At 41.6% G+C, this 18,951-nt stretch overlaps 1 protein-coding gene across 6 annotated transcripts in view; it reads left to right on the top strand.

Moving 5' to 3' along the window:
- PALLD (palladin, cytoskeletal associated protein) overlaps nucleotides 1-18,951 on the top strand; it is a 243,530-nt gene that overhangs the window by 25,423 nt on the left and 199,156 nt on the right. The window contains exon 1 of one of the 6 annotated variants that reach the window (XM_081959389.1): nucleotides 14,442-14,616. The exons of 2 other annotated variants lie outside the window; for them this stretch is intronic. In XM_081959389.1, the coding sequence (XP_081815515.1) occupies nucleotides 14,588-14,616 (29 nt within the window). In that variant the 5' untranslated portion in view covers nucleotides 14,442-14,587. 3 more of the 6 variants (XM_081959391.1, XM_081959392.1, XM_081959390.1) reach the window with 3 other exon arrangements.

The raw sequence follows: 18,951 nt of genomic DNA, 5'->3' as shown, positions 1-18,951 counted from the left end.
TGATCTCAGAGACGGCGGTTGAGATCCCCAAGCTTTTGGTTATGGGGGACTTCAACCTGCCGTCGACGGGAGCAGCATCTGAGGTGGCTCGGGAGTTCATGGCTTCCATGACAGCCATGGGCCTGACCCAATTAATTCAGGGCCCCACACACGAAGGTGGCCACACACTGGACCTTGGTTTTGTATCTGAGCAGTGGACAAGTGATCTGGGAATAGGGGATTTAGTTGTTACTCCCCTGTCATGGTCAGATCACTCATGTCTCCGGCTCGACTTCCCTGGCGCTACCCTCCACCGCGAGGAGGCGGGGCCAGACTGTCCAAGCTGGTACTGCCCCAAGCACCTGATGGAACCGGATAGGTTCCAGACGGAGCTTGGGCCACTACCTGTAGCCCTGACCCGCGCTCGGTCGGAGGACCTAGTGGCCGCCTGGAATAGGGCGACGGCTGGGGCCTTGGACCGGGTTGTGCCTTTGCGACCTCTCCTACGGCAGCGACCCACCCGAGCTCCTTGGTATACCGAGGAGTTGAGGGTGATGAAGCGCCATAGGAGATGTCTAGAGAGCAGGTGGAGGTCCTCACGCTCCGAGTCTGATCGAACACAGGTAAAAGCCTATTTACGGACCTACCTTGTGGCATTGAGAGCGGCCAAATGTAGACATTGTGCCGCTCTTATTGCGTCTGCGGATAACCGCCCTGCCGCCCTGTTTAGGGTGACCCGCTCCCTCTTGTCGCAGGGGACGCGGGGGGCACCCTTGCAGGGAAGAGCAGAGGAGTTTGGGGAATATCTGCAGGACAAAGTCGCTCAGATCTGGAGCAGATGGGCCCCCTCCAGTGGACCGGACGAGCTGTCAACAGTGAGTCTTGTGAGACCATTCTGGGAGGAGTTTGACTCTGTTGCCCCCGAGGATTTGGACAGGTTGCGTGGACGGCTGCGACCCACCACATGTTCAATGGACCCGTGTCCCTCCTGGCTGGTACTGGCATCCTGGGAGGTGACACGAGGCTGGCTTCTGGGCCTGGTGAACGCCTCATTGGGTGAGGGATCCTTACCAACTGCCTTGAAAGAGGCGGTGGTGAGGCCCTTACTCAAGAGGCCTTCACTTGACCCAACGGAGCTAGCTAATTATTGTCCAGTCTCCAACCTTCCCTTTCTAGCGAAGGTTGTTGAGAATGTGGTGGCACAGCAATTTCCGCGACACCTTGACGAATCCGAATATCTAGACCCACGCCAGTCCGGCTTCCGACCCGGGCACAGCACAGAGACAGCCTTGGTCGCGTTGGTTGATGATCTCTGGAGGGCCAGAGATAGAGGTTGTTCCTCTATCCTGGTCCTATTAGACCTCTCAGCGGCTTTTGATACCATTGACCATGGTATCCTATTGCGCCGGCTGGAGGGGATGGGAGTCGGAGGCACCGTTTTGCGGTGGTTCGGCTCCTACCTCTCCGACCGGACGCAATGTGTGTTGACAGGGGGGCAGAGGTCGACCCTGAGGCCACTCACTTGTGGGGTGCTGCAGGGGTCGGTCCTCTCGCCCCTCCTGTTCAACACATATGTGAAGCTACTGGGGGAGATCATCCGTGGTTTTGGGGTTGAGTATCATCTGTACGCTGATGATACTCAGCTGTACATCTCAACCCCAAACCACCCCAACGAGGCTGTCGAAGTGATGTCCCGATGTTTGGAAGCCGTCGGGGTCTGGATGGGGGACAACAGACTCAAACTCAACCCCTCCAAGACTGAGTGGCTGTGGCTACCGGCACCTCGGTTCAGCCAGCTGATTCCATCGCTGGCCATAGGGGCGAACAATTGCCCCCTGTGGAACGGGCGCGCAATTTGGGCGTCCTCCTAGATGCCCGGCTGTCAATGGACGACCATGTGGCAGCTGTGGCAAGGGGGGCGTTCCACCAGGTTCGCCTGGTGCGCCAATTGCGCCCCCTTCTGGACCGGGATGCCCTACGCACGGTCACTCATGCACTGGTGACGTCTCACCTGGACTACTGCAATGCTCTCTACATGGGGCTTCCCTTGGGACGCGCCGAAGACTGCAGCTAGTCCGGAACGCAGCCGCGCGGGCTGTCATGGGGAGTACTAGGTACTCCCACGTAACACCACTCCTGCGCGAGCTGCACTGGCTGCCTGTGGTTTTTCAGGTGCGTTTCAAGGTTTTGATCATCATCTTCAAAGCGCTCCATGGCACAGGACCTAGTTACCTGCGGGATCGCATCTCTCCACACACATCCCTGCGGCCAATTCGCTCTCACAGGGAGGGACTTCTCCTAGTGCCGTCCACTAGGCAATGCCAATGGGCGGCGCCAAGGAGTAGGGCCTTCTCTGTGATGGGCCCAACCCTCTGGAATGACCTCCCCCCCGACATTAGAACCACCACCGACTTCCGCTCCTTCCGACAAAAATTGAAGACACACCTGTTCCGATTGGCTGGCCTGGCATAATCATAACTGCTACCTCCTGGCAAACATATTTCTTAACTGGTTTTTAGGGGAATTGTTTTTAAATTCAATTTTATGGGATATTTGTTGGGGTTTTAAATTATTTACTCAGCTGTACAGTTCTTTAAACCTTTTTATCCTCCTTCGTATCTATTTATCTATTTAATAATTTTAATTGTTTAATTTTATAGTTATTTATATGATGTATTTCCGATATGGACTGTACACCGCCCCGAGTCCCTTGCGGGAGAGGGGGTGGTCTATAAGCGCTCAGTAAATAAATAAATAAATAAAATAAATAAATACAAACAAGCTCAAATCCACCTTTTGGATACATTTTCCCTCCAGAATTTCTGCACTAAAATCCTATGGTTAATTTCAATTGCTCTTGCAATGTGGCCTGATCTTTTTTAAGGAAAGAAAAGTGAGGCAAAGTTGATTTCTGATTTAGAAATATTAATTCAGTACTTAAATATATTAAACATCAAGACAAGGGGCAGCAATTTTAACAACATTATGCATATCTTCCATAAAGCAACTTTGGATCTTAAAAGTAAGACAACTGTACAATGATTAAATAGTCCAAGGACATTCCGAAGCAGAATTTTAAAAACTGTATAGCTTCCAGTTTAGACTTCAAACTTTCAGAAATCGAAGAACTGAAGCAAGCTGTCTATGCATGTTTAATTTTTATTTAGGTTATACTTCATATGTATCTTAATAGATTTTAGAGAAAAGAAATCCCCTCCAAAAGAGAAATATAGAAAAACAACAAAAATATAATAACCAACAAGAACAACAAAACCCCACAGGTGTTATCGCTGGAGTCCTTGTTGCTCTTTGAGCTTGATTGGTAGTCTGCAGACATTTCGTTACTATTTGGGTAATGAAACATCTGCAAGAAAAAAACCAGGCTCACGGAGCAGCAAGGACTCCATAGTTCAATTCCAAATTATACTTTCTTATGTTAGTGTTATCCATATATGCCACATATTCTTCAAGCCAGTTTCTAAATTTACATTTTAAAAATCTATGGTTCTTTTACAAAACGTTATAAAATCTATACCAAAAAAGAACACATTGAGTCATTTTTAATAAGTAGATAAATTGCCTTTTCAAAAACAGATATTACACATTTCATGAATCCAATCCTTATTCTAGTGACTGCATAAAAACAATGCATCTCCATTCATCTCTACTGAAAAGAAAGAAAGTCATAGAAAATCAAGTTGACTTATACGCCTAGAAGTGCTATATAATTGGAGTTTGCATTTATTGTAAAATCACTCATCAGATTTTTATGAGTAAGCTGTAAGATTTTTTTGTTTGTTTCAGAAATGCAGATTTCAATTGTTTGACATATATGGGCACTCTTAGGTCTGTGTATGAGCCAAAAAAGGGAAAGAGAAATACCACTTTTCATTAGAAACATATGGAATAGTTAACAAAACCAACAATATTCTTCCATTTATTTTCTGGCACCATAGCCTTCAAGGAGATGTAGGTAAATAATAAAGAGTATAAATTGAACAAGAACTTTCATTACATTGATGCTTTAAAACATCATAATGACATGTAAGTAAATTCATACTTGCTTAATTAAGGGAGATTTTCATACAGCTATGATAGCATTCCCCGATTATCCATGGTTATCTTAAACCTAACCTACCCCCTCTATGCTGGGGGATACAGTGCATTAAACCAGGGGTGTCCAAACTTGGGAACTTTAAGACTTGTGGACTTCAACTCCCAGAATTCCCCAGCCGGCCAGCTGGGGAATTCTGGGAGTTGAAGTCCACAAGTCTTAAAGTTCCCATGTTTGGACACCCCTGCATTAAACCTTCAAATATGTATAGAAGCTGGGTTAACAGTTAGATGGGTCAAGGGGTCCTGGTCAATCTTCTGCAGAAGTTTATCTAATAACATGTTGATGTCACTGATTCGGCATGTCTGGACCTTTCATTAAATATTGGGGGTTCAGTGGGAGGTTAAGAATTAAAAGAGGATTGGGTTTGGGTTTTAATTGGGTTTGGGTTTTAATTGGGGATGTTTTTAAGGTTTTAACTGCTTTACTTTAAGATACAGTCTTCTAACCTCCTCATTTAATTTAAGATTTGTGTATTTATATTTATTCCTATGTATTTGTGTTTTAATTTGACTGTACACCGCCCCGAGTCCCTTTCGGGAGAGGGGGCGGTCTAGAAATCTAAATAAAGTAAGTAAAGTAAGTAAGGAACACAAGGCTTCTAGGGTTAAATTTTTCTAATCCTTACCACCCTTAATTATTTCAACTTACTGAAGAAAGCCTGGAAGTAAATCAGAATCTTTAACTACAAAACATGTGCTCTATTGTTGAGAGAGTTTGCAGAATAGTATATGCTTAAATTAAAGAAATACATTTAGTGTAAACTAAAGCATATTTATTAAGAAGTTTAGGGTTTTATCACAATCTCAATTTACTTTGTTGTCCCCATAAACTTCTTGCCAGATTATGCAGCACTGGAGATGTCATGGTTTATTGCTGATTTCTTGGGAAACAAAAGAAACAAGAAACATCAACATTTCAGGCAGGTTTAACGTATTGCAATGATAAATATAAAAACAATATATTTATTGTTTAGTCATACCAGGGGTTGTAACACAAACGTTTCGGCAGGATCTCACCTGCCATCAGGTGAGATCCTGCCGAAACGTTGCAAAGACAATCTCAACCTTACACGGGAAAAGACCCGAATACAACAAAACCAGCATATATATATATCCTGACTCTTCGTATTATGTTAATTGCCACATCTAACAAAAATACAGGTTTTTTACTTTTTTTTATTAAAGAGTTTTAATAAATTTTACAAATATATCCCTTCCCCTCCCCTCCCTCCACCCCGATCCCACTCCCCCTCCAACCCTCCCTCCCCCCAACCTCCCAGAGCAAAATACAGGGTATAAACATTTAACAATCATATGCTAACATAAGCTAACTTTAACATCTTCCTCCTCTTGTACTTTAACTCTTCTTTTATTAAGCTAACTTTAAATAAATTATACCAATCCTTGTTCTTTCACTCATAAGCTAATTGGAATTTCTTAGTCTGATATTTATTTTGAATATATTCAATCCATCTTCTCCATTCCAACTTGTATTTCTCATCTGAATGGTCCTTGAGATATGCTGAGATTTTAGCCATCTCTGCTAAGTTTACTACTTTTAACGTCCATTCTTGAGTAGTAGGCAACTCTTCCTTCTTCCAGTACTGCGCCACTAGCAATCTTGCTGCCGTTGTTAAATTCAGAATCAAATTAGTCTCTATAACTGTACAGTCTGTAATTATCCCTAACAAGAACAGCTGGGGAGTGAACTTTATCCTCTTTTTAAGAATATTTTGAATAATCCACCATATTTTTATCCAAAATGTCCACCATATATGGTAATACGTAGCGTCAGCACAGTCACATCTCCAACATTTAGGTTGTAAATTCGGATACATGCAAGCTAACTTTTTAGGATCTAAATGCCATCTATAAAACATCTTATAGAAATTCTCTCTCAAGTTTTGAGCTTGTGTAAATTTTACATTCCTTACCCAAATCTTTTCCCATCTTTCCATCATTATTGGTTCTTCAAAGTTTTGTGCCCATTTTATCATACAATCTTTAACTAACTCTGTTTCAGAAATAATTTCTATCAGTATATTATACAACCTTTTTATATGCATTTGACCCTGGTCCCTAATTTGTTTTACCAAATTATCCTCATTTTGCATGATACCAATTTTCTGATCTTTTTTCCATCTGGCCTGTAACTGTCCATACTGAAACCAGGTTTGAATTACCCTTTCCTCTCTTAGTACATTCAAAGGCTTTAACTGTAGTACACCTCTTTCTATGTTAAGAAACTTTCTATATGTAATTACATCCTGTTTTTGTTCTATACTTATATTCTCTATTGCATGTCTGAGCACTACCCACATAGGTATCGTATCATTTAACTTATATTTTTTCCAGACACGCAGTAGAGCACTCCTTAAAATATGGATCTAAAAATGACAGGCTACAAGAATTACAGGAGAAAAGATGTTATACTGAACATACAAAAGAAACAAGCTGATGAATTAATAATTAAAAGAGATATACAAATAACAAATCAAGACAGTGCCCTGGATAATCTTTTTAATTAGATTTACAAAAGAGACGTTAAAATTTTGGACAATTTTGTGAGAGGGATCCAAGAAAAAATAAAAATAAATCTATTTCTAATACATTATTTGAAGGAATTAAAAATTAAGATTATTAGAAGTAAAAGGAAAGAATATAAAGCATTTAATCAAGGTTAAAATAAATATGTTATTTCTGGTACCCCTTAATTTTATTGATCAGAACTGAAATGACCAGGCTTTATGGATTGTTTACTGATAAGAAATGGTATATGAGAAGAGCTCATTTGTTTGTACTTTGTATTTTATATTTGTATTTTATATACTTTAGATTTGTAGTATATATTTGTACTTTATTTTTTCTCTATCTATTTTTCCTTTTTCCTTTTCCGCATCTTCTTTCTTTTTATTCTTCTACTTTTCCTCAGTTTATATTAGCATTTTCTATTCTAATTCTTACCTCTGAATTACCTGGATTTACTAGCTTAGTTAGTAGCACTTCTTCTAGTCAAGCAACTTGCACAGTCTATCCTGATCAACTTCGTTTTCTTAGTTTTGTTTTGCTTCTTGCTATTATTCTTTGCTTTAATATAAAAATGGGGAGAAAATTTAAGTGGATGCAACACATTAGAAAAACACGTGAGTTGCTTAATTTGTGGTTCAGTAGAAGTATTTCAATAAGTTCTCCATAAATACTAGCTGTGTTTTAGAAAGTGTGCGAATCTTGTAATTCAAGGCTGTCAAACTTCCTACCCATGGGCTGGATGCGTCATGCGCTGGCCACGCCCACGCCCAATTTAGCGAAGGGGGGAAAGTCCCTATACATCACGTGGCACTGCCATGACGATGTGAGTTTGACAACCCTGCTGTAGTTGTTTACGATTTTTTTTAACCCAGAAAAAACTTAATTCAATAAATCATAATTAATTAAGGATATAAAATGCATATATGAAAGGGAAACACAGCCATTGTGGTTAGTTTCTGTTACAGGTCATTGGAACAAATAAAACATATGCATTGAGTAAACCATGAATTAACTTGTTGTAGAAAACATAATTAGTCACAAATTTTATAGAACACTATCACATATATCAATATTAAATGTTTGCCTAAAGTAAAAGGAACATATTCCCATCCCCTAATTATTTTAGATGCATTATAGTCCTTTAAACTTAAAATACTACATTTTTAACCTCAACTTTTTAATGTCTGATTTGAGAAGTAAATCTTAACAGCCAATAATTATATATGTAGTCATCAAAGGATAAAGGTGTGAAGAGCTCTTGATATTTTGGGTCAACAGTGTAGTTTTGGATTAAACTCCAAAGCTCCAACAAGTAAGGCCAGTGAAAAGAGTTGAGAAAGAGAATGGTATATTTAAAATGTTTGGTTGTCTACTATGATAGCTTACTCCTAATCCAGTGGTGAAATATAAAAATGCTTCCCCCCCCCCCCCCCGCTTTTTAAAGCATTCTTTTCCTGCTTATTTGCCTGAACCGGCAGGAAAAAATGCTTCAAAAAGTGGGGGGGAAAGCTTCCGATGATCGCACAGATCAGCTGTGAGCCGCACGATCGTCAGAAGCTTTTTTCCCCACTTTTTAAAGCATTTTGTTTCCTGCCGGTTTGGGCGAATAGGCAGGGAAAAAATGCTTTAAAAAGCTGGAGAAAAAGTTCTGACGATCCCATGGCTCACAGCTCAGCCACGCGATGCTCGGAAGCTTCTTTTTTTTTACTACTGGTTCACAGAACCAACGACAATCATCCGGAGTTTAAGACGCACCGGAGTATAAGATGCACCAAGATTTTGAAGAGGCAAATTTAAAAAGAGTTTTTGCACTCTGCAGACCTCCCCAAAAAGGCTTGTTTTTCGTGAAAACGGGCCGATTTTTTTTTCAAAAAAAGGGCATGAATAGCCTTTAGGAGGCTTGTAGAGTGCTCCTGGGGGGTGCCCCCCCAAAACAAGCAAAAAATGGCCCCTTTTTTGCAAAAATGGGCACGTTTTTGTAAATAAAAGGGCATGCATAGCCTTTAGGAGGCTTATAGAATACTCCTGGGACCTGGGGGGCAAAAGTGAGCAAAAAAACAGCTCGTTTTTCACTCATTTCTGCCCACCCCGGCCCCCAGGAGCACTCTGGAAGCCTCCTAAAGGCTATGCATGCCATTTTGGTGAAGGGGGCGGGGTTTCAGGAGGCAAAAAAAATGCTGTATTCAAGTGTATAATAACCCAAATTTTCAGCCTCTTTTTTGAGGGAAAAAGGCACGTCCGTCTTATACTCTGAAAAATACGGTAGTTGATTATTATTATTTTTAAAGGCAAGGTAAATTACTCAGTTCAAGTAATTTCACATTAAAGTTTGTTCTCCAACAAATGTTTCTGACATTTTTATAGGGTTGCCAAGTAGTTCTGTTTCTGATTTATTTAGGTGTAAAGGAATTTTCATACAAGAAATTGTCATTGGGTACATAGTACAACCAAAGATTATAAAATTACCTGCTGTTTTTAATATATAAAATGTAAATATAAAATATAAATCTTGTGGAATTCACATTTCATTCATTAGAAACTACCTAGCTGATGCAAAAGCTTTTCAGTAATCTCCAAAAACAACTAACCCACATAAACTGTTTGGTGGGGTTCCAAGTTAAAAGAAACAGTGCAGATCAAATCATCGGAGGTAACAGGATACCTTCATTGGGCCCAGGCAATGTGATGCTCTCTAGATGTTTGAGGTTTCAGTTTCAATCAATCCCATCCAGTATAACCAATAGAAAGAAAATGTCAGACTGTACTCTGAAGTGTATGAAGGTACTAGGCCATCTGCTCCTATTTTAGTATGTGCATATGAACACCAGAATCCTCCTGAAGTTTGGCTTAAGAAAATATCTGACTAATATTGTCCCACTGCTTTAAATTTGCACTAACTTATGTTTCTTAAATTAGGATTTTTTTTCTAATTTGTAAAGAAGCCTATAAGAATTAGAGCGATTTTTTTATGAGTCCTGGAGAAATGTAAGAGGTGTAGAAGACTTAGTCTGAATAATTTTTGAAACATGCACAGCCCATTGTTGGCAAACCTTTTTGGCACCGAGTGCTGAAACGGGAGTGCGCATGAACCTTTTTGGCACTGAGATGATCTGGCTTCTGGTGCACATGTGTGCACAAAGACCATCTGTCCAGTGTGTGCATGCATGCGCTGGCTCCACTTAGCCTTTCAGGGGTCCTCGTGCCTCCCTGCCCACTCCCCTGGTCCCCATCGGGATGGTGGAACATCCCCACTGATGACCCGATTCCGCAGCCTCGGACAGGGAGAGAAAGTTGGGAGGGGAATTCCGCCTGTGCAGGACTGAAAGTTATGAGAACAAGACCACCTTCCCCCTCTGTGGTTGACCCTCCCAGAAGAGGCATTGTTGGTCTGACACGAGAAATGGAGAACAGGGGATAAGAGATGGAGTGGTGGAGTGGTGTTGATAGCTTGCAGGCAGGGTTTGAAAAGACATCAGTGAACATTATAGTTGTTAAAGGAGAAGATAAACCAGTCACAACAAAACGGGGACACCACAGATGAGGGGGAAAAAAGCTGGATTCTGGTAAGAAGGCAAAAGATGTCTGGTGTCGGCCGCTTTCCCTCTTTCCTTTCCCCGCTCCTCCTCCTTCAGACAAAAGCTGCGCTTTTCATCTGTCAATTGCAGCGCCCTGCCCTGGATTTTCTTTGATGGCGGCAGGGCTTCGGGGATGGTCAATCCCCATTCATGGTGAAGCAGAGAAGGCAGAAGGCAATCCTCCCCCACCAGACCAGATCTGCCTGGTGGGGGTGGGTTAGGAACCCGAGCAGTGCCAAAAGCAACTCCCACCCCTTTCTCTCTCACACACACGTTTGATAAGATTGTTCTCTCACTCTCTCACTCTCTCTCATGGCGGCAGTACCAGTCATGTTCTCCATGGTGGCCTGAGTCTGATCCGTCCTCCACCACCACCACCACCACCACCATCTTGCTTCATTTGTCTTCATTCTTCACCACTTCTCCTTGTTTCCTGCCATAATGGAGCAGGAGGCTGGTCCTGGCTGAGGCTGCTGGAGCCACTGCAAAATGAGGCAGTTGTCAGGAAGTTGGCTGGCTGCAGGGCACTCAAGTAAGCCAATGTGGGGCATGGGGGCAGCTCTGCAAACCCTGCCTTACTTTATTCTCCAATCCCCATCACCTGCTTTCCAGTTCTATTCACCACCATACGCAGGGCAACAAAAGTAGTCTCTGGGACTAGTTAGAAGAAATAGTTCAGACCTTCCAACTTCTGACAAAAAAAAATATTGTGAAGTTGGAAGGTCTGAACTATTTTTTTTAACCTTAGTCCCACAGACTATTTTCGTTGCCCTCCATGCAGTGGCAGTGAAATGGGCCTGTGCGCGCACGCCAGTGCCAGGATGGCATGGGCTGGCCGAAGCGATGCAGGCCAGCACCTTACCATTTCCAGGATGGCTACACAGGTTGGGTCTGACCTCATCATGGGCCCATGGGTGATGTGCAATGCAGTGAGCCTTCTGTCTTTTGTTATTCTAATGGTAGTGGGTAAATCCTATTATGTCCTAAAGGTCCTGTCCTGTCCTTAGAGCTGGGTGGGGAATGTAGATTTTAGGAGTCTTTGTTTTTCTACTTTTAATCCCTTCTGGGGGAACTGGGATGAAGATGTTTTGTTTATGAATAGGCTGGCCTGGATTTCTTAATGGGCACAAAATATCCATCTCTAAAGACTTCAGGCATCTGTTGGAGGCTGTTTCTTAGCACTGGGATGCTGAACCCATGGCACGCAAGCCAGAGGTGGCACAAAGAGCCCAGATCAGATCTCCATGGCGTTTCTTTCGTGAGCTTCTGTTTCCCTGCAAACGATGAAACAGAAGCTCATGAAAGAAAAATCTCACCTCTTGCTGTGCTACTGGTGTTGGGATGCCCGGACTCCCGCTGGCCAGCTGGTCTTTGGGTGTCTGCTGCACATGTGCGCATGTCCATGCATGCGCAAGTGCATATCTGTGCATGGACACATTTATGCATGTCCATGCATGCACATGTTTGCATGCATACATGCATCTTTCAGTTTGGGCATGCGTGTGTGCAGTTTGTGCGCAGTTTGGTGTCTAAAAGGTTCACCATGACTGCTATAGTAGGAAGACCAGGGTTGCTTTCTACCTTTAAGAGCATGTTTCTCCATTTCGCATTTGGGGAAATATAATATTCTACCTCTTTTAATATTAAGAACAACAAAAATTTTAACCTGGGGAGGTTTCCTATATCAGCTTTACCTAATATTGCCAGTGGTGAAAGATCATAGTGGTTATAATCCTTAACCGTTTGGGGATCCACATGTTTTACAGTCTTAAATTACCATATTTTTCAGAGTATAAGATGCACTCCACTACAAGAGGATGGAAATGGTGCATCTTATACACCGAATACAGCCATTTTTGATCTCCCAAAACACCCCCACCCCACCGATTGCATCACATTTCACAAAAATTGGGCATCCAGAGGGTTTGGGAGATATGCAGAGTGCTGCTGGGGGCTGGGGAGGGAAAAAACAGGATGAGGGGGGTTGGGAGCCAAAATGGGCCTGTTCTTTTGCAAAAACTGGCACTTTTTCACAAAAAAGGGATGCGCAGAGGGTTTGGGAGGCCTGCAGAGTGCTCCTGGGTGCCAGGGAGGGCAAAAACTATTTTCTTTTGTTTTTCTCTTCGAAATCTGGGTGCATTTTATACTCCAGTGTGTCTTATAGTCTGAAAAATATGGTATACCTTGTTAAATTCCTCATCTATTGTTTCGTAGGGTTCACTTGTTTTCCTTTAGCCCAGAAGCAATATGGAAGGCACTATTTTCATTTTCACAACAGAGTTGTAATTTCCCTTATTTGGGGCTCCCTAGACGTTTTAGCTTGTAACTCAGCCAGTGCTGAGGAGAAAGAGATTGTAGTCCAAAGCAGCTGGAGGACAGCAGATTGAAAAAGACTACTGTGGGATGAAGCTATGCTCTGACATGCTAACTGCCACTGGCAACTAAACCTGCTCAGGAGTGTAGGAAGATTAATGTATGAGTAGAACACATAATAGGCTTTTCAAGTTCATCTAGGTCTAGGAAGAAATGCTTAGGGAAACATTATTAAATAATTGTTATTACATAGTGGGAATCATAAGTATAAAGAACTTTAGTAGATGTCAATCCTCTACTCCAGGGGTATCATACTCATGTCATCACGGTGGCATCATGTGACGTATCAGGACTTTTCCTCCCCTTTGGTAAACCAGGCATAGATGTGGCCAGCGCGTGATACATCCGACCCACGGGGCGGGAGTTTGACAGCCTGCTCTACTCAGATCTAAAAGAAAGTCTTGCATACTATTACATTAGGTGGTGGTTTCTGCATAGATTCTGCACAGCTAGGAGGCAGTACCCATTTAAAATTTTCTGAGGTAGAAGTATACCCCTAAACTAAGCACTGGTGAATAAAATTACCTATCCCTCACAACTTTCTTGAATATGGAGACTTTATAAGCGGCATCAACCCTAGTTGAATGGTATTAGACAATGCTAATGTTGAAAGAAATGTCCTTCTGGGTTCGGCTCCAAGTGGGGAAAAAGACACTGGAGACATGGAGGCTGCTTGGAAAGATGGTTTAATGGTGGACAGGACCGCATGGCTTGAGTCCTGAACAGAAAAGGTGATCACATGCTTCAATGTTGGTGGAGAAGAAGAGAAGGGCAGAGAAGGGAAGATGGAGGGGCTTGCTAGGCTTTTTATAATCTGTTCTGCCCCACCTTTCTGTTTCCTGTTCCTGTGCAAGAAATGTATTCTGATTGGCTGTCAGACTCACATAGGCCCATGCAAGGGCAACCCTCTAGGCTGCTGAGTTTTGAATCCAGGTTTGATTGAGTTCAGATGCCATGTGGTCAGTTGAGTAAAGGCTTATATTATCATGCCTTCATTGTCACTGCCAGAACTCTACACCTATCCCCCTGGAGCTGAACTCTTTATTATGTAAAGTGGACTAGCTTGGCCTTCTTAATGGCCCATTGACAAAGTGGGGATGGGCTGGAAGCTGTAGGAATCCACCCTGTGTTTAAAATGTGTTTCTCCCTTTTTTTCACATCCAGGAAAATATAATATTCTGCCTTTTCAATATTTCCTAGGATATTTTTTTTTTCTGGGAGAGGGCTAGGTGATAACTTCCTACACTAATAAGTGACTATTGGGAAATAGCCTAAATGCAGATTGCAAGCAATGTTAAAAATGGGAAAAATGTCACCAGGCCTGGGGATCTGAGGAAACTAGAAATCTATTTCAATGACTCCACTATTGGAGTGGATATATTCATTCTCTCTCCGCCTGGAGTTTGCATTTTTTTTGCAATCTGCATTTAGGCCATTTCCCCTAGTCACTTATTAGGATCTTCTAACACCACCCAGCCAGGGCTGATGGCATATAGTTGGTCCTGTCCTCGTTCCTGTTACATTGATATACAACTTGGTACAGCCAGTGGTACCAAGCCAGCGGTACCTTGGTACAGTTTGGGAGCTGGAGGTAGGTGACTGGTGGCCAAAGCTCATGAGTAAAACCCATCTAATCAGCCATTCGTTCAAATGTCATCTTTTGAACCACTTGCCTTTAAAACAAATTAAAGGCGGCCAGTTTTCATCACTGAGGGAATTGAAGAGGTGAAAAAGACCTAGGCTGGTGTGTATTCGTTTAATACAGTTCAAGAAATCCCAAGCGGCGGGAAAAGGTAATAATTGGGAGAGCATCACCGTCAGGTGACAAAGGAAACGCTCAAACACTACTCTGCATTGGGGAGAAGAGAAGGGGCGGGTAGACGGCTGGGTCAGGGTAAAGCCTGGTAATTGAGTGTTAATTGACCCTAAACACTCTTTTTTCCCAACTTCCCTTGTAAAAGAAGGCTCCGATTTGACTACAGTAGGTTGGGGCTTCTGCCCCCGTGGCGGGTAGAATGAAGTTAGCAGAATTTCCCCCCTCCCGGTAAGCATCTCTGGCATTTCCCACTCTCTCTCCCCCCCCCTCCGATCTTCCCTGAAAGTTCCCAAAGAAGCCCCCGAGACAAGAGACAAAGCACGCTCTTCTGCACCACCGCCGAGGAGGGGACGGGGCGAAGGGAGGCAGAGCGCGCGGGTGGTTTACTCCGGTATGTTTTTTTTGGACATCCTCCACATTCCGCCTACGCACACCCTCGCTTTCCCACCCTCAGCTCCTGCCTCCTTTACGAGTGCGCACACGCAAACGTCCGCTGCTCCCGGGGAGCAATAACGGGAGCGACAAGCTGACCGTCCACCAGAGGACTTCAGTTCGGCTTCCTCGCTGCAAGCAGCCTTTGTTCTCGGGCCGGATTCCTTGCCGGTGAGCGGTTGCCTTGGTTGGCTGCTGCTGCTGCTCCGTGGAAGTAGATTCTCTACTGTCGGTGGTTCCCCGCTTCCTCAGTCTGCAAAGTAGGCTGAATTTAGAGGAACGCGAATAGCCGAGAGACAGCGAGCTGTAGATAGATAGCAGCCAAAGAAAGAGGCCCGAGGGGGCATTTTCTCATCACGCGTAAGTCCCAGCAGTTACACTGTATTAGCCAAAGTCTGAGCGAAGTGATGCAGGGGTAGAGAACTCACACGAGGCATTTACTCGTATTTAATCGGCATTTACTTAAAGGGAAAGCAGACTTGCACTACCAAGTAAGAAAAGTAGCTGTGCTGTTTTTACATTTCCACTTAATTTTAATGGGAGACTTTCGCCTCTGCTTGATTTTTTTCCCCTTGCTAATTGCTAAGTCTTAACAATCTGCCTTATAAAATGTAAAGGCGAAATGAGTGTGTGTGTGTGTAGGAGAAACTAAATCTGCGAACTATATCTCTTCAGATTTGAACTGGTGTCATTTAAATGGTCTTCCAGTCAAAACTATTGTTCATACACTGCTCTTACACTAACAGTTGTGTTTGCAGAATGTTTCTGTCGTATGAAATGAACATTACAAGCTGCCTTTAGCAACCAAGTTGGCTATCTTGGGTTAATAATTATCTACATCTGTGAAAATGTCCCTTAAGACAGTTTTCTTCATAATACATTTAATCAATATTTTCTTAATAAATCTTCTGATTTCTGTTACGGCACATGCTGAATAATTCCATTAATCTAATTAGCTGTTTGCTAATGAGGATTATAAATTTTCTTCACGTGTGCCTAAGTTTAAAGTTTCATTTTGTTTGTTCCTACAATGCTTACATTGTATCATCTTTGTACTAGAAAAGTCTCTCATCGTGCATGCTGTTTAGTCTATTTATAAACGAAAATTTGCTTAGATGGAACTAGAAGACTAGTACCAAGGATTCTTCAGAGCTAAAATTGGAATGGTGCTTTGTGGAATTTTGCTCTTCCTTCTAGTATAATATTCAGCATTATTTTAGGGTATTTTCCTATCCAAAACTCTAGGTTTGGTGCTAGAAATATACTTATGTTCTTCAGGTTCTAATGACAATTGTTTATGATTACAGAGTATCTTTTCTAGGTTGTATGAATGCTTAATTCCAAATAAGGACACATGTTGCTATAAATGTACTTAGAATTCCAGAAGTGGCTTAATTAGAAAGGACCAATGTGACAATATTACCTGAATAATCTTGGCACCATGCAAGATCTCTCATAAATTGATTCCTTGCTGACTGCCAAATGTATATGTGATATTGAATCATTGGACAGTATGTAACAAATTGAAAATGAACCAATGTGCAAAATTCAGTCCAGTTCAACCAGAAAACCCCCTTCTGATCCAGGTTTAGAAAAAAATGTGATAAACTAAAATCTAAAGCTGAACCATTTACAGAGGTGAGACTTTATGCAAGTGCCTTCTTGTCTATGGAACTCATGGGATGTCTTGGACCCCTTAACATATATCAGTTGTCCTTGTGAGTTCCTAAAATTAAACATGGTAAAAATATATTAAATGATAAAATAGTCTCTTGAGAAACTTTAGTAAGAACTCAAGATCATTTATTTCTTGCCATATGCCCTAGTTAAACCAAACTGAGATAAAGTAAGAGTAAGGTTCTACATTTAGGCAAGAAAAACAAAATGCACAGGTACAGTATAGGTGATACCTTGCTCAATAGTAGTAACTGTGAGAGGGATCTTGGAGTCCTAGTGGACAACCATTTAAATATGAGCCAGCAGTGTGCAGCACCTGCCAAAAAAGCCAATACAGTTCTAGGCTGAATAAAGGGGGGGGGGGTAGAATCAAGATCACATGAAGTGTTAATACCACTTTATAATGCCTTGGTAAGGCCATACTTGGAATACTGCATTCATTTTTGGTTGCTACAATGTAGAAAAGATGTGGAGACTCTAGAAAGAGTGCAGGGAAGAGCAACAAAGATGATTAGGGGACTGGAGACTAAAACATATGAAGAACGGTTGCAAGAACTGGGTATGTCTAGTTTAATGAAAAGAAGGACTAGGGGAGACATGATAGCATTGTTCCAATATCTCAGGGGTTGCCACAAAGAAGAAGGAGTCAAACTATTCTCCAAGGCACCTGAGTGTAGAACAAGAAGCAATGGATGGAAACTAATCAAGGAGAGAAGCAACTTAGAACTGAGGAGAAATTTCCTGACAGTTAGAACAATTAATCAGTGGAACAGCTTGCCTCCAGAAGTTGTGAATGCCCCAACACTGGAAGCCTTTAAGCCTTTAAGAAGATGTTGGATAGCCAGATATACAGTCTTGAAACTGTATAAGGTTTTCTGCCTAGGCAGGGGGTTGGACCAGAAGACCTCCAAGGTCCCTTCCAACTCTGCTATTGTATTGTAAAGTAAATAGTTGGAAAACTATTTTAATAGAAAAAAATATTGTTTTCTCTCTGAGTATACATTGAACTGTTGGAAAAATTTCTCCTATATCAAAGTATATTAACATTGCATTTCATACTTTACCAATAATATGCCTTACCCATCTGAGAGCAGGTGTTAACCACTTGTTAAGTAGAGTTCAATTGTATAAATGTTCAACTTAATTACATACTAGTAAAAGTTAAGTTAATCTGTCTCATGTTAAAAGTGTTGTGTGCATGTTATTGGGACTAATATTAAAGTTGTAGATGACTTTTTGACTAAAACAACTATTCATATATCTTGAGAGAGCAATAGCAATCTGGCTGTAAGATTGAGTGTTTTTTTATTTTTCGTCCAAGTTAGACTAACCCTGCTTTTCATAATGCTGGCTGGGAATGAAAAGAAGTATAATCCACCACTCTAAGAGGGTGCTGGTTTGAGGAAATCTGGGCAAAAATGATATTCCACCTGGCACAATTTTGTATGCTCATTTGACCTGGAAGTGATAGTGCAATTCAATGTTCATTAAAAAAACAGAAAGAGCTTGCAAAATTAGAAAGGTATGCCACAGAATTATATTTGATTTATAACTAAATGAATTCTAAAACTCCAAGGATTATTGGGTAAATCAGCTCTACTTTGTCATCTTTGATCCAAACATTTACAGATAGTCCTTGAGTTACAACCAAAGTTGAGCCCAACATTTTTTTTATTTATTTATTTATTTATTTATTTATTTATTTATTTATTTATTTATTTATTTATTTATTTATTTATTTATTTATTTATTTATTTATTTATTTATTTATTTATTTATTTATTTATTTATTTATTTATTTATTTATTTATTTATTTATTTATTTATTTATTTATTTATTTATTTATTTATTTATTTATTTATTTATTTATTTATTTATTACATTTATAAACCGCTCCCTCTCCCCGAAGGGACTCGGGGCGGTGTACAAAAGCTAAAAACCACATACAAAATACAATATCGGATCCCCATAAAACAAAACAATATAAAACCGTTCTAAAACAAAATTAAAAGCAATCTAAAAAATCTATCCCCAGCCAGAAGTGTTGGAAATTAAAACTACGGTTAGGCCAGGCCGGCTAAATGGAACAGGTGGGTCTTTAATTTCTTGCGGAAGGAGCGGAGATCGGTAGTTGTTCTAATATTGGGGGGGAGGTCATTCCATAGGGTCGGGCCTATCACAGAGAAGGACCTACTCCTGGGCGCCGCCCGCTGGCATTGTTTAGTGGACGGCACCCGGAGGAGCCCCTCTCTGTGAGAGCGAATTGGTCGCAGGGATGTATGGGGTAGGATGCGCTCCCGCATTTATGTTGCTAAGTGAAACATTTGTTAAGTGAGTATGCCCAATTTTATGACTTTTCTTCCCACAGTTGTTAAGTGAATCAGTGTGTGTGTTAAGTTGGTAGCATGGTTGTTAAGTGAATCTGACTTCCTCATTGATTTGGCTTGGCAGAA

Source organism: Natrix helvetica (genome assembly GCF_964273705.1).
Source record: "Natrix helvetica genome assembly, chromosome: 7".
Classification (NCBI taxonomy): domain Eukaryota; kingdom Metazoa; phylum Chordata; class Lepidosauria; order Squamata; family Natricidae; genus Natrix; species Natrix helvetica.
Note: the sequence above shows the minus strand (reverse complement) of the source record. Positions and strands in the feature narration are given on the sequence as shown.